At 48.4% G+C, this 16022-nt stretch overlaps 1 protein-coding gene across 1 annotated transcript in view; it reads left to right on the top strand.

Annotated features, from left to right (window-relative positions):
• The first annotated feature begins 5430 nt into the window (after positions 1–5430).
• Positions 5431–16022, top strand: part of LOC138371579 (pupal cuticle protein 36-like) — a 50007-nt gene continuing 39415 nt past the window's right edge. Inside the window, exon 1 of the mRNA XM_069336464.1 lies at positions 5431–5573. Within this exon, the coding sequence (XP_069192565.1) occupies positions 5431–5573 (143 nt within the window). The remainder of the gene's footprint in view (positions 5574–16022) is intronic.

Here is a 16022-nt window from a genome sequence, read left to right as displayed (position 1 = left end):
CTCAAGATAACCTCAAGATAGTGGACAACGACCACGTGGCCGCCCTGTTCAACAGGACACGATTACCGACGAACCTTGCTATAACGACACCATTACTAACTCGCCTAGTTTGTGTGAGCGGGAAGGCTTGGCTCAGACGTGCGGCCTTCTAAGTCATCTTTCTCGTATACAGAACGCGGTCAAAAATTAACTTTTTCTTCAGAATATCATATATATTTAAAATCTCAAGTGGCTCATTCCGGGTAGTAGTTTTTTATTTAATTTTTATTTTTACATGCAAGCATGCAAAGGAAAGACAATAAATACAGTAAAACAACAAGTGCAATATATCAAAACAAAAGAAGAGACCGCCGGCCAGAAGGACCGACAGCCCAGTACAATAATTATCAAACATGAGAAGGGAATAAGGTATTCATGTAAAACACACATCAAGACACAACATAGAAAACAATTACAAACAGGCAAGCATAACAAACAAAACAATAAAACATAGTAACATTATAAAACAATATAGCAGTATAGAACAAAACAAACAAAATCACCGGCCTGAAGGACCGACAAACAAAGTACATCAGTATGAACAACACGAAATACAACAAGAAAGCACAGCATACAACAAACAAACACATCGCTTAAAGCATAAATAGAAAACACAGGGCAAAGTAACAACACAAAAGCAAATACAGGAATAAAAACACTCTCACCAAAACAGCAGCCACGCAACAAATAAGGGAGAGGCACGGACACATAATACATTTGGGCAAACAAAACGCCATAGGGGCATACAACACTACATATAGCAAAAAAACAAAATCAGCTGACATATTTGCCCGGGAACAAGACCCGGGGGAACCGCACATTGAACGCCTCCCAACGCAGCCACCTCCAAGGGTCTGGACCACCCACTGGGGACGCCATTTCATCCGGAACCCCGGCAACAAACACCTGCAAATAGGGGACCCAGATGGTATCTCCCTGGAGGTGAGTAACCGCCACTCTACCCCACACGCATGGAACCTGCTCACCATGAAAGTCTACCGGCCGTTCAGACAGCATGAACTCGGCAATCACTGCCCAGTGACCCGGCGGCATCACAGACGCCGGCAACACATCCTCCAGGTCCCCAACGCGCATCCTCACATGAGGGGGCTGGACATAGGGCACCACCACAGGAGCACCAGCGGCCACGGGCACACCACCAGATAACTGCAGGGAACCAGGGCGGCGCGCATCCTTTCTCAAAGTCACTACCAGGCCACACCCAGCACCAGCATCCGCACTATCCCTGGCAGCGGAAGGCACCACACCCCACTGCAGAGAGACCCCTGGTGGTGAAGGAACAGAAGGCACTCCCGAGACACGGGCACCAGCAAGCACATGGTCCTCCGCCACCACCAACTGCGGAGACATCGACGCAGCCGGATCCCCACCGTCTTCACCCGAAGACCCACAGTCACTGAAGTCCTCAACATCGGCCCAGGCAGAATACGAAAGCCGGGAAAGTTTGGGCTCCGGCCGGATATCGTCAGAGCCGGAAGCTGACCCAGAAACACGGGCACCACCAGCCGGACGAACCGACGCCCGACGCAGAACGGCAGCAGTCTCTACCACAGGGGGGAACCGGACCACACACAGCAGGAGGCCCCGCAGCCACCCCAGCACCCAGCACCTGGGACCTGAGTTGTGGATGCAAGGCCAGGCGCAGCAGCCGAAGACAAGGGAGAAGACGGCGACGCCTCACAGGGAGCACCAGGAAGGCCCACGGGAGCAGCAGGGCCAGTGACAGGAGCAGAAGAATCATCCGATGGCACCGCAACATCCGGAGGAGGGGCTGCGACAAACGGGGCAACGTCGGGCGACGCTGGGAGAGCCTCATCAGCCAACGGGATGTTCACCTCCTCACCCTCGGAGTCCTCCTCCAGAGGGAGCGGTGGGAAATCTTCTTCCCGGAACAAGTTGACGGGAGCAACCGGAGCCGCAGTGCACCCGGCAGCCTGATGCCTCAACAGGCCACACCGGAAACGGGGCTGCCGGGCATAGTACACCAGGACGTAGTACCCCATAAGCCGGACAGAAGATGGAATATCCGACCGCAGGCGCATCCAAAAGGTGCGAATGTTTGTCCGCCTATCTGCATACCTCCCTGAGGAGAGCGTGTTCACCCGCACACTGACAACCGTTCCAAACCTCTGAAAGTAACGTCGGAGGAGGTCCTCGGGGAAACTCCAGGGGCGTCCCATGCACACTGACATAAGTCAGAGCACCACTACGGTCCGAGATGGCCACAGAGCCGGCACCACCCGACAACGGCAACGAACGCCCCTCGTAATGCCTGAGGAAGTCATGGTACTCTTTCTCCCTCACGAACTTGAGAACAACCCGGTGGGCAGTTACAAGCTCAACACCGTAGATGGCCATCACAGGGACACGGAGCATGTCGCACATAATCATCTCGATGTCCGCATATCCAGCACGACCAGTGAACTCCAGGCCCACGGAGTTTACCCGCACAACAGGAGGAAGATGGCCTCCCATGGCAAGCTCGCTACGTCAACACGCAGCCAGGCAGCAACAGCAGGGAAGGCAGAGACGTCCACACCCCCTGGCGATAAAAACGGCAAACACCCCAAACTACCAGAGGCCAGGCGACACATCTGTACCTCACGCCAGCTCCAGGTGGACTCCTCCGGGTAGTAGTTTGACACCTCTGGAACAAGGCCCTCTGACCACCATTACCCCGATTTCACCCCCCCCCCAGCTTCTCATCCCCTCACACTCTTCCAAAACACCCATTCCCCTCCCCTCCCCCTATGCACAAACCCCCACAGTGTAACACCTATATCCCCCACACCCCACCCCCTTTCATCCAAAAACAGACATGCCACACCCATGAAAGCACAAACGCTCACTATCACACACACACACACACAAAATAAAAAACACTGCTCACAGCTGAGTGGAGGGGGCCCTGACAGCTGAGTGGACAGCACTTCGGATTCGTAGTCCTGAGGTTCCGGGTTCGATCCCCAGTTGAGGCGGAAATAAATGGGCAGAGTTTCTTTAACAATGAGGCACCTGTTACCCAGCAGTAATTAGGTACCCGGGAATTAGACAGCTGGTACAGGTTTCTTCCCAGGTGCGTGTGTGTGTGTGTGTGTGGGTGAAAAAAAAGTTGATTGACAGTTGAGAGGTGGGCCGAAAGAGCAGAGCTCAACCCCTGCAAGCACAACTAGGTGAATACAACCAGGTGGATACACCCACACACTGGTAGAATGATGATAAACTGATAATTGTAAATGCCTCCAGCCCACTAGCAAGCAACACATGGACAGAGGAAGGACTGGATGACAAACGAGAGGGCCTCATAATGGTCATGAGAGATATTATAGTACAAGCAGATAAAGATAAATCACGAACGACTCTTGATACTGGGAGACTTCAACTTTAAAGTAATAGACTGGGAGGCCTATGAAGCAAGAACGGAGGACATTTGGACAAGCAGATTTGTAAACCTCATTCTGGAGACATTCACGTATCAACACGTCAAGAGGCCACAAGAATGAGGGAAGATGTTCAGTCAGTTCTAATATTCTCCAGGAAAGAAGAAGAGATATTTTGACATCCAGTACCTTACTCCCTTAGGAAAGTGTGATCACGTCCTGTTGGACATTAAATACGCTTTAAGTTATCATCTAGAAGAAAATGGGGACATTGAAACATTTGTTAAACTCGATTTCAAGGATTTGGGGAATTTTTCCCCAATTTCAATTGGGGAACTTCGAAAATTTTTTAATGAGTGTAATTGAACAGACTTGTTGCTAGACCGGGAAGTAAATGTGATGTATGCCAAACTATGCAAAATATATGATGAAGGAACACAAACTTTCATACCTTAACAGAGATGCAGCGCCAGAAAACAGGATTGGTTCAACAGAAATTGCAAGAGGGCCAGAGACCAAAAGACACAAAAATGGAATCAGTATAGGAAGAGGCCAAACTCCCAAACATACCAACGATACAAAGATGTGAGAAACAACTACACAGCAGTAAGGAGAAATCAGAAAGAAATTTTGAGAAAGGGATTGCGGATAAATGTAAAACAGAACCGGGCCTATTCTACAAATTCATAAACAAGAAATTGCAGGTAAAGGATAATATCCAGAGGTTGAAAATGGGAAACAGATTCACGGAAAATGAAAACGAAATGCGTGAAACATTAAACGAAAAGTTCCAGTGTTGTAGCGAGTAAACCTTAGACGCGCTCCAATATCTCATTACCCTAATGGATTAACTAATTAGCACTAACTACACAAGCTACAATCCTATCCCTATTTACCGGTAACAGTTCTTCCATCCACCTCTCCTAGTGGAGGAAGCTGAGGTGTAGTCACCGAATATAACCATTCGAATTGCAAATAGTCAACAGTACAATTTCCAGTCAAGAATGTAGCACAGTTCTAATTTTCAGAGTAACAGCTCCGACACAGAACAGGCAGCAGACTAGGACCGCATCCAGCTACAAAGCTCTTCCACATAGAGCTTCGCGACTCCGGCCACACTCAGCTCTGCTCTGCTCCAAGCTCCGTCTCAACGTCTATGACACTGCTGTATCCAGGACTACTAAATAAATATGTGTATTACTAAACACTGTGTATCTAATCTACACAACAACGTAACTTAATCGTACGTTACAATTGTGTTTGTACAAAATGAAATCTTCAGGAAACCAGGCAAAATAAGAATTCCAGAGAACAACATAGAGCACATAGAGGTTTCTAGAGATGAAGTGGAAAATGTGCTCAAGGAGCTAAGTAAGAACATAGCAGTTGGCCCAGATGGAGTTTCACCATGGGTTCTGAGAGAATGTGCACCTGAGCTCAGTATTCCACTTCACCTGATTTTTCAGGCATCCCTGTTTACAGGAGTTGTAGCTGATGTGTGGAAAAAGGCTAACATAGTTCCAATCTACAAAAGTGGAAGCAAGGAAGACCCCCTCAATCACAGACCTGAATCGTTGACAAGTGTAATAGTGAAAATATTGGAAAAAAATTAAAACTAAATGGGTAGAAGACCTGGAAACAAACGATATAATATCAGATGTCAGTAGGGTTTTCGATCTGGAAGATCCTGTGTAACAAATTTACTCAGTTTCAATGATCGAGCCACAGATTTTACAGGAAAGGGATAGTTGGGTTGACTGCATTTATCTGGACTTAAAAAAAGCCTTTCGACAGAATTCCACACAAGAGATTGTTCTGGAAACTGGAACACATTGGAGGGGTGACAGGAAAGCTGCTAACATGGATGAAAATTTTTCTGACTGATAGAAAAATGTGGGCAGTAATAAGAGGAAGTGTTTCGGATTGGAGAAATGTCACAAGTGGAGTACCACAGGGTTCAGTTCTTGCACCGGTGATGTTTATTGTCTACATGAACGATCTACCAGATGGAATACAGAATTATATGAACATGTTTGCTGAAGATGCTAAGATAATAGGGAAAATAAGTAACTTAGAAGATTGTCATGCCCTTCAAGAAGACCTGGACAGAATAAGTATATGGAGCACCACTTGGCAAATGGAATTTAATGTAAATAAATGGCATGTTATGGAATGCGGAATAGAACATAGACCCCACAAAACCTATAAATTATGAGAGAAATCTTTAAAGAAATCTGATAAAGAAAGAGATCTAGGGGTGGTTCTAGATAGTAAACAATCACCTGAGGATCACATTAAGAACATTGTGTGAGGAGCCTATGCTACACTTTCTAACTTCAGAATTGCTCTTAAATACATAGATGGTGAAATACTAAAGAAATTGTTCACTACTTTTGTTAGACCAAAGCTGGAATATGCAGCGGTTGTACGGTCCCCCATATATAAAGAAGCACATCAACAAACTGGAAAAGGTGCAAAGACATGTCACTAAATAAGTGGCATGTCCTTCACTGCCCTCCCAGCCCCTGCACACCCCAGATCCCCCAGGTCCCCCTTCCTAGGCCCTCCCATCCCGGACCCTCCCTGTTTCCCTGCTTCAGGGGAATCAACAGAAACTGAGGAAGGACAGAAGAGTCAGATTCAGGATGATGTACTCGAACATAGATGGGATTACAAGCAAGGCAAGCAAACCAAGGGAAAGAGCACAAGAAGTGAACCCAGATGTAATCGGACTCACGGAAACAAAACTCTCAGGAATCATAACAAATGTGGTGTTTCCCCAGGACTACACTGTAATAAGGAAAGAGAGGAAAGGAAGGGGAGGAGGTGGAGTGGCCCTACTAATGAGAAAGGAATGGAGTTTCAAGAAGATGGGTATCCTGGGCTGCGATGGATTCAGAGACTACACAACAGACACCATGACAATGGGAGGACCAAGAGTAGTAGTGTTAGCAATGATATATAACCCTCCACCAAATGACAGACAACCCAGTCAAGAATATGACAACAACAACATGGCAGTTAACACTATAATTGAGAGGGCAACCTCTGCTGCATGTAGAAAAGATCCCATCTGCTCATCATGGGGGACTTCAATCATGGAAGGATAGACTGGGAGAACAAGGAACCGCATGGAGATGAGGAAACATGAAGAGCAAACAACTGGAGGTGGCGACAAGAAACTTCCTAAGACAGCATGTCAGGGAACCTACAATACCTAGTCAAACACAAAACAAAGTTAAAGAAGATTCAGCGGTATGCCACCAGGCTCGTCCCGGAACTGAGAGGAATGAGCTACGAGGAAAGGCTAAAGGAACTGAACCTCACGTCCCTGGAAAACAGAAGAGTAAGGGGAGACATGATAACCACCTACAAAATTCTCAGGGGAATTGACATGGTGGACAAAGACAAACTCTTCAGCACGGATGGAACACGAACAAGGGGACACAGGTGGAAACTTAGTACCCAGATGAGCCACAGAGACGTTAGAAAGAATTTTTTCAGTGTCAGAGTAGTTAACAAATTGAATGTACTAGGCAGCGATGTGGTGGAGGCTGACTCCATACACAGTTTCAAATATAGGTATGATAGAGCCCAGTAGGCCCAGGAATCTGTACACCAGTTGATTGACAGTTGAGAGGTGGGCCCAAATAGCCAAAGCTCAACCCCCGCAAGCACAATTAGGTGAGTACACACACACACACACACATTCAGATTCACTCACACATGTTAAGCCTAACTCAAACAAACATATATAAATACGGTCACAGACATACTCAAAGTGGTCAATTTGTGTGAATGTTCATACAGGGCGGAGGATTGTGGTAATGATTAGTGTTTGTCTCTTTGATCCCCCGAGGTGACGTCACGTAAACAAACGCTACCAACCAACGAGGTGCGCCCAATTCCCCGCCTAGTGTTCCCGGGCCATTGCGGCTAGAGTCGTTTGCGGTTCTAGGCGCAGGAAGCGCGGTCCGCCATGATGCTGGGCTTCAGGAGGGACTCTGTTGTGTGGTGTGTGAAGTGTTTTGGCGCCGTTGTAGAGGCTGTGAAGGGGTAGTGGAGTAATTGGTGTTTGGGACACGCGGTGGAGGTGCACCACTCCCAGTTTGGGTGTTGATGTGAAGAGAGTGAGAGGGCAAGGGGGGAAGGGGGTAGGGAAGACAAGAGAGAGATAGGAGGAGAAGAGAAGGTGTAGATGGAATAAATGATGGGAAAGGGAGGAAAGACAGTGTGTGGATGGAAGGGAAATGAGAAGGGAGAGAGAGAGAGAGAGAGAGAGAGAGACAGAGAGAGAGAGAGAGAGAGAGAGAGAGAGAGAGAGAGAGAGAGAGAGAGAGAGAGAGAGAGAGAGAGAGAGAGAGAGAGAGAGAGACAGAGACAGAGACAGAGACAGAGACAGAGACAGAGAGAGAGAGAGAGAGAGAGAGAGAGAGAGAGAGAGAGAGAGAGAGAGAGAGAGAGAGAGAGAGAGAGAGAGAGAGACAGAGAGAGAGAGAGAGAGACAGAGAGAGAGCGAAAGAGAGACAGAGAGAGAGAGACAGAGACAGAGACAGAGAGAGAGAGAGAGAGAGAGAGAGAGAGAGAGAGAGAGAGAGAGAGAGAGAGAGAGAGAGAGAGAGAGAGAGAGAGAGAGAGAGAGAGAGAGAGAGAGAGAGACAGAGACAGAGACAGAGAGAGAGAGAGAGAGAGAGAGAGAGAGAGAGAGAGAGAGAGAGAGAGAGAGAGAGAGAGAGAGAGAGAGAGAGAGAGAGAGAGAGAGAGAGAGAGAGAGAGAGAGAGAGAGAGAGAGAGAGACAGAGAGAGAGAGACAGAGACAGAGACAGAGAGAGAGAGAGAGAGAGAGAGAGAGAGAGAGAGAGAGAGAGAGAGAGAGAGAGAGAGAGAGAGAGAGAGAGAGAGAGAGAGAGAGAGAGAGAGAGAGAGAGAGAGACAGAGAGAGAGAGAGAGAGAGAGAGAGACAGAGAGAGAGAGAGAGAGAGAGAGAGAGAGAGAGAGAGAGAGAGAGAGAGAGAGAGAGAGAGAGAGAGAGACAGAGAGAGAGAGACAGAGAGAGAGAGACAGAGAGAGAGAGACAGAGACAGAGACAGAGAGAGAGAGAGAGAGAGAGAGAGAGAGAGAGAGAGAGAGACAGAGACAGAGAGAGAGAGAGAGAGAGAGAGAGAGAGACAGAGACAGAGAGAGAGAGAGAGAGAGAGAGAGAGAGAGAGAGAGAGACAGAGACAGAGAGAGAGAGAGAGAGAGAGAGAGAGAGAGAGAGAGAGAGAGAGAGAGAGAGAGAGAGAGAGAGAGAGAGAGAGAGAGAGAGAGAGAGAGAGAGAGAGAGAGAGAGAGAGAGAGAGAGAGAGAGAGAGAGAGAGAGAGAGAGAGAGAGAGAGACAGAGACAGAGACAGAGACAGAGAGAGAGAGAGAGAGAGAGAGAGAGAGAGAGAGAGAGAGAGAGAGAGAGAGAGAGAGAGAGAGAGAGAGAGAGAGAGAGAGAGAGAGAGAGAGAGAGAGAGAGAGAGACAGAGAGAGAGAGACAGAGACAGAGACAGAGAGAGAGAGAGAGAGAGAGAGAGAGAGAGAGAGAGAGAGAGAGAGAGAGAGAGAGAGAGAGAGAGAGAGAGAGAGAGAGAGAGAGAGAGAGAGAGAGAGAGAGACAGAGAGAGAGAGAGAGAGAGAGAGAGACAGAGAGAGAGAGAGAGAGAGAGAGAGAGAGAGAGAGAGAGAGAGAGAGAGAGAGAGAGAGAGACAGAGAGAGAGAGAGAGAGAGAGAGAGACAGAGAGAGAGAGAGAGAGAGAGAGAGAGAGAGAGAGAGAGAGAGAGAGAGAGAGAGAGACAGAGAGAGAGAGACAGAGAGAGAGAGACAGAGAGAGAGAGACAGAGACAGAGACAGAGAGAGAGAGAGAGAGAGAGAGAGAGAGAGAGAGAGACAGAGAGAGAGAGAGAGAGAGAGAGAGAGAGAGACAGAGACAGAGACAGAGAGAGAGAGAGAGAGAGAGAGAGAGAGAGAGAGAGAGAGAGAGACAGAGACAGAGACAGAGAGAGAGAGAGAGAGAGAGAGAGAGAGAGAGAGAGAGAGAGAGAGAGAGAGAGAGAGAGAGAGAGAGAGAGAGAGAGAGAGAGAGAGAGAGAGAGAGAGAGAGAGAGAGAGAGAGAGAGAGAGAGAGAGAGAGAGAGAGAGAGAGAGAGAGAGAGAGAGAGAGAGAGAGAGAGAGAGAGAGAGAGAGAGAGAGAGAGAGAGAGAGAGAGAGAGAGAGAGAGAGAGAGAGAGAGAGAGAGAGAGAGAGAGAGAGAGAGAGAGAGAGAGAGAGAGAGAGAGAGAGAGAGAGAGAGAGAGAGAGAGAGAGAGAGAGAGAGAGAGAGAGAGAGAGAGAGAGAGAGAGAGAGAGAGAGAGAGAGAGAGAGAGAGAGAGAGAGAGAGAGAGAGAGAGAGAGAGAGAGAGAGAGAGAGAGAGAGAGAGAGAGAGAGAGAGAGAGAGAGAGAGAGAGAGAGAGAGAGAGAGAGAGAGAGAGAGAGAGAGAGAGAGAGAGAGAGAGAGAGAGAGAGAGAGAGAGAGAGAGAGAGAGAGAGAGAGAGAGAGAGAGAGAGAGAGAGAGAGAGAGAGAGAGGGAGAGAGAGAGAGAGAGAGAGAGAGAGAGAGGAGTGTAGCTGGAAAAGAAGAGGGAAGAGACTTTGTGGATGGAAGGGAAGGTGGGAATATGGGGAAGAGGATATAACTAGAAGAAGAGGAATGGGAGATGATGGTAGAGACGGTGTTGATGGAAGGGATGGAAGAGGAATATTAACAATGACACCTGCGTCATTATGACTGATTCTCCCAAGATGTTACATTAATTAATTAATGTGTATACGAGCCACTATGGGCGCCGAGGAGACCTCCCACAACCCTCCTACAACCCTCCCACAACCCTCCCACAACCCTCCCACAACCCTCCCACAACCCTCCTACAACCCTCCTACAACCCTCCTACAACCCTCCTACAACCCTCCCACAACCCTCCCACAACCCTCCCACAACCCTCCTACAACCCTCCCACAACCCTCCCACAACCCTCCCACAACCCTCCTACAACCCTCCTACAACCCTCCTACAACCCTCCCACAACCCTCCTACAACCCTCCCACAACCCTCCTATAACCCTCCCACAACCCTCCCACAACCCTCCTACAACCCTCCCATAACCCTCCCACAACCCTCCTACACCCCTCCTACAACCCTCCCACAACCCTCCTACAACCCTCCTACAACCCTCCCACAACCCTCCTACAACCCTCCCACAACCCTCCCATAACCCTCCTACAACCCTCCCACAACCCTCCTACAACCCTCCTACAACCCTCCCACAACCCTCCCACAACCCTCCCACAACCCTCCTACAACCCTCCCACAACCCTCCCACAACCCTCCCATAACCCTCCCACAAACCTACATCCTTCCCACAACCTTCCTATAACCCTCACACAACCCTCCTACAACCCTCCCACAACCCTCCTACAACCTTCCCACAACCCTCCTACAACCCTCCCACAACCCTCCTACAAACCTCCTACATCCTTCCCACAACCCTCCTACAACCCTCAAACAACCCTCACACAACCCCTATTACAACCCTCACACAACCCCTATTACAACCCTCCCACAACCCTCCTACAACCCTCCCACAACCTTCCTACAACCCTCCCACAACCCTCCTACAAACCTCCTTATCCTTCCCACAACCCTCCTACAACCCTCAAACAACCCTCCCACAACCTTCCTACAACCCTCCCACAACCCTCCTACAACCCTCCCACAACCCTCCTGCAACCCTCCCACAACCCTCACACAACCCATATTACAACCCTCCCACAACCCTCCTACAACCCTCACACAACCCCTATTACAACCCTCCCACAACCCTCCCACAACCCTCCTACAACCCTCCCACAACCCTCCTACAACCCTCAAACAACCCTCCTGCAATACTCCCACAACCCTCCTGTAACCCTCCTACAACCCTCCCACAACCCTTCTATAACCCTCCCACAACCCTCCTACAACCCTCCTACAACACTCCTGCAATACTCCCACAACCCTCACACAATCTTCCCACAACCCTCCAGCAACCCTCCTGCAACCCTCCCACAACCCTCCTACAACCCCTCCCACAACCCTCCCACAACCCTCCTACAACCCTCCCACAACCCTCCTACAACCCTCAAACAACCTTCCTGCAACCCTCCCACAACCCTTCTATAATCCTCCCACAACCCTCCTACAACACTCCTGCAATACTCCCACAACCCTCCAACAACCCTCCTACATCCTCCCTACAATCCCCCCCACAACCATCCTACAACCCTCCTACAACCCCCCACAACCCTCCTACAACCCTCCTACAACCCTCCTACAACTCCCCCACAACCATCCTACAACCCTCCTAGAACCCCTCCCACTACCCCTCCCACAACCCTCCCACAACCCCTCTCACAACCCTCCTACAACTCTCCCATAACCCCCCTACAACCCCTCTCACAACCCTCCTACAACCTTCGCACAACCCTCCTACACTCCTCACACAACCCTCCCACAACCCTCCTACAACCCTCACACAACCCTCCTACAATCCTTCCACAACCCTCCTACAACTTTCGCACAACCCTCCCACAACCCTCCTACAACCTTCGCACAACCCTCCTACAACCTTCGCACAACCCTCCCACAACCCTCCTACAACCTTCGCACAACCCTCCTACAACCTTCGCACTACCCTCCCACAACCCTCCTACAACCTTCGCACAACCCTCCCACAACCCTCCTACAACCCTCCCACAACCCTCCTACAACCTTCGCACTACCCTCCTACAACCTTCGCACAACCCTCCTACAACCTTCGCACAACCCTCCCACAACCCTCCTACAACCTTCGCACAACCCTCCTACAACCTTCGCACTACCCTCCCACAACCCTCCTACAACCTTCGCACAACCCTCCTACAACCCTCCCACAACCCTCCTACAACCTTCGCACTACCCTCCCACAACCCTCCTACAACCCTCCCACAACCCTCCTACAACCCTCTCACAACCCTTCTACAACCTTCGCACAACCCTCCCACAACCCTCCTACAACCCTCCCACAACCCTCCTACAACCCTCCCACAAAACCACAACACCAAGCAGCTGGAAATGAAGCTGCCAACTGGGGCGAGTGACCTCAACTTCTTTGAGTAAGACTTAAAAAAAATTGAAGTTAAATTGGGATAAGGAAAGTGCCAAGTAAATACTGCTTTAATAGAGCCATTAGACGTGTCATTGTCCAGCTGTGTCGAGTTGCTTTGCCTGTGTGAGACATTGTGTCGCTCCAGGTCACGACGATGTGATGGTATGGTGGCCAGAATACGCCCCGGGATAGAAGGGTGTTTAGCAGCTATCTCAAAACTCAGATGTCGAATACATCTCTCAATTTTTTATGTGTCGAATACACCATGTGTCAACTTTGTGAAAGTGTAAAATACACCATGTGTCAACTTTGTGAAAGTGTAGAATACGCCATGTATCAACTTTGTGAAAGTGTAGAATACACCATGGGTCAACTTTGTGAAAGTGTAAAATACACCATGTGTCAACTTTGTGAAAGTGTAAAATACACCATGTGTCAACTTTGTGAAAGTGTAAAATACACCATGTGTCAACTTTGTGAAAGTGTAAAATACACCATGTGTCAACTTTGTGAAAGTGTAGAATACACCATGGGTCAAGGCGACAGTATGAGACAGGAGAGGACACCAACAGTCTCACACCAGACATCGCCAGCCTCTGCACATCTTCCAAAATTCAAGATAATGCAGACAGACCACTTTCCTACAGCATATGGAGTAGTAACGGCAATGGAAACAGAACAACCAGAGCTCAAACTTTCCATTACAGTCAACCTGAAAGGAGAAATAATAATGACACCACAAGACCAACAGACTGCAAATTACTTAGAAAAAGTAAGAGTCCTGCAAGGGAAACCTGTATGCTTGGTAAAGCTGGACCCTTCAGAAAGACGCACACGAATCGTGCTTTTGGGATACCCAATCGACTTTCCCCTGGATCCAGTGCTATAACACTAGCAACTCCTGAATGCGAAACGATGCCGCACAAAAGTAGACAAGGCAGCGACACGTCAGGTTCTGGTGACCGTCATGGGACATATGCCAGAAATATTCAGTCTTGGAAATTGGGGAACATACCGACAGAGACCATACGTCCCAGAACCCCTGCGCTGCTTCAGGTGTCAGAAATACGGCCACCATCAATCACGCTGCACCAGACAGGAGAGATGTGGAGTGTGCAGCCTGAGACATCCAACCAAAGACTGTATAGCCAAGCACAAGGCAAACCAGGCCACAACAGCCAAATGTCCAAGTTGTGGAGGCAAACATTATGCCTGGAACACAACCTGCTCTACACGGAAAGAAAAAGTGCAGACAGCTGAGGCCAGGATAAACACACAGACCAGCACTACATACACCAACACCAACGTCTGGAACACTCGTGCACAGCCACAACACACACACACTCTCACAGAGCAAAATTTCCCGAATCTATTAATTCCAAATCAGAAAATACACAAAAGTGCTGCAGAAATACAGCAAATGCAAAAGAGCAAAAAACAATTACTTTCGGAATCAACACTACAGATATATAGTTTTACCACCGAGGTCCAGCTGAAAAACATGGTGAAGATCATGGCAGAAACCATTATTAATTGCCTACAGATGACGCAGAACGCCTCGCAGCAACAGACTCAAGACATCACTTGTGTGATAATGGACAAGATCGTGCAGCAGACCACAGTTACACGAGAAATAGACAGTCTGAGACAAGACGGAGCACGAGAGGACAAACAACGCAACACGGACATACAGACTACCAACAACAGTCGGGTAGTCAAGACACCAGAACATCAACATTTACAACAACAACTGCAAGAAGCACTGACCACCCAAGATCAACAGAATCTTACAGCACAAGAGACAGACAACAACAGCCAATGTGGCCTGATATGCAAACAACTCCAACAAAGACGTATTGGACAGCAGAGATGCACAGGTTCCAACAACACAAGAGGCAGGCATGAACAATTAATGCAGCCCAATATGCAGCAATACCACCAGCAAAGTGATAGACAAAAGGGATGCATAGATTCCAACAATGCAGGGGATGACCGCGAGCAATCAGTGCAATCTGATTTGCAGCGACATAACTTGCAAGGTGGAGAATATAGACGTCGATTCCGAAGAGGAGTTCTAATAGAACAGACAAAACCAACCGAACCCGTCGTCTGGCCATTACGAATACTGCAGTGGAACATACAAGGTCTTGGAAATAAAAACCACACCCTTCAGGAGGCTGCAATCAGCACGAAAGCAGATATAATCGTTTTGGAAGAAACTTTTCCCAGCCACGAAATCCGTCAGGTTAGCTGGATATCAGCACTATGTTATACCGTATGAGCAGGGGAGACAAAGAGGGTTAATGACCCTAGTCAGGAACACCATACCCAGCAAGAAAATAGACCCAGTTTCATGTGGGGATGGAGTAGAGGTATTAGCAGTAACAGTGAATATGGCTAATATTGAGCTCCTCATATACAACGTCTACAAGCCCCCTAGACGTAAACTAGAAGCAGAGGCAGTGCTTGCCTTGGCCACGCAGGAAAATGTAATTATTGCTGGGGATTTTAATGCTCATCATCAAGAGTTAGGTGCGACTGGGCCAGCCAATGCAGATGGGCGCCATTTAGCTGCAGCTCTGCGAGAAGTACCTGAAATTACACTTCTCAACACTGGGGAACCCAATCACATTCTAGGAGGTTCCCTTGATCTTACATTCATCTCAACAGCACTCCAGCAACAGGCGACGTGGGAAGTAGACCCGGTGATCACCAGTGACCACTATGCTACTGTCACGACACTAAACCTGGCACGACCTCCTACACCACCTGCACAACCTAGGTGGAATTTAAAAAAGGCCAATTGGAATATATATAAAAGAGGAGGAACTTGAAAAATGGCATGCAACATACACGCCACCTGAGGATTTGAACATACACGAGACCAATCTGCAGGAAGCCATTGCAGCTGCTGCAAACAAAGCTATTCCAATCATTATCCCAGGAAACAAAACGAAAGAACTATTGGTTCTATAGTAATGAAGTTAAAGAACAAAACCACAGAGTCAACATCTTCAGAAAACATCTAAAGAGAAACCCCACACCAGAAGGAAGAACTCTGCTAAGAGCGGTGATATCTGAAGCCAGACGAGTTTCTAGAGAAGTAAAGGAGGCAAGATGGTTTGAGTGGTGTCAAACTCTAAATGAACATAGTAGTCTTGGCAAGATATGGGGCCAGATTAAAACTATATCAGGTCGACCAGCCCGGCCACAGACATGTATTCAACCATTGCAGGAGGCTGAGAGACTTGCACAGCTTCATATCAGCTTCCTGCAATGGTCAGAAGGCAGCAAGAACAATTAAAACAAGAGAGGTTGACAGTCATTCATGAGAGCATAGCTATAAATGACGAATGTGACTGTCCCTTCACCACACAAGAACTAATCAGAG

The sequence above is a fragment of the Procambarus clarkii genome, chromosome 36, assembly GCF_040958095.1.
Source record: "Procambarus clarkii isolate CNS0578487 chromosome 36, FALCON_Pclarkii_2.0, whole genome shotgun sequence".
In the NCBI taxonomy this organism is placed as follows: Eukaryota; Metazoa; Arthropoda; class Malacostraca; order Decapoda; family Cambaridae; genus Procambarus; species Procambarus clarkii.
This window is presented reverse-complemented; position numbering and strand designations above follow the sequence as displayed.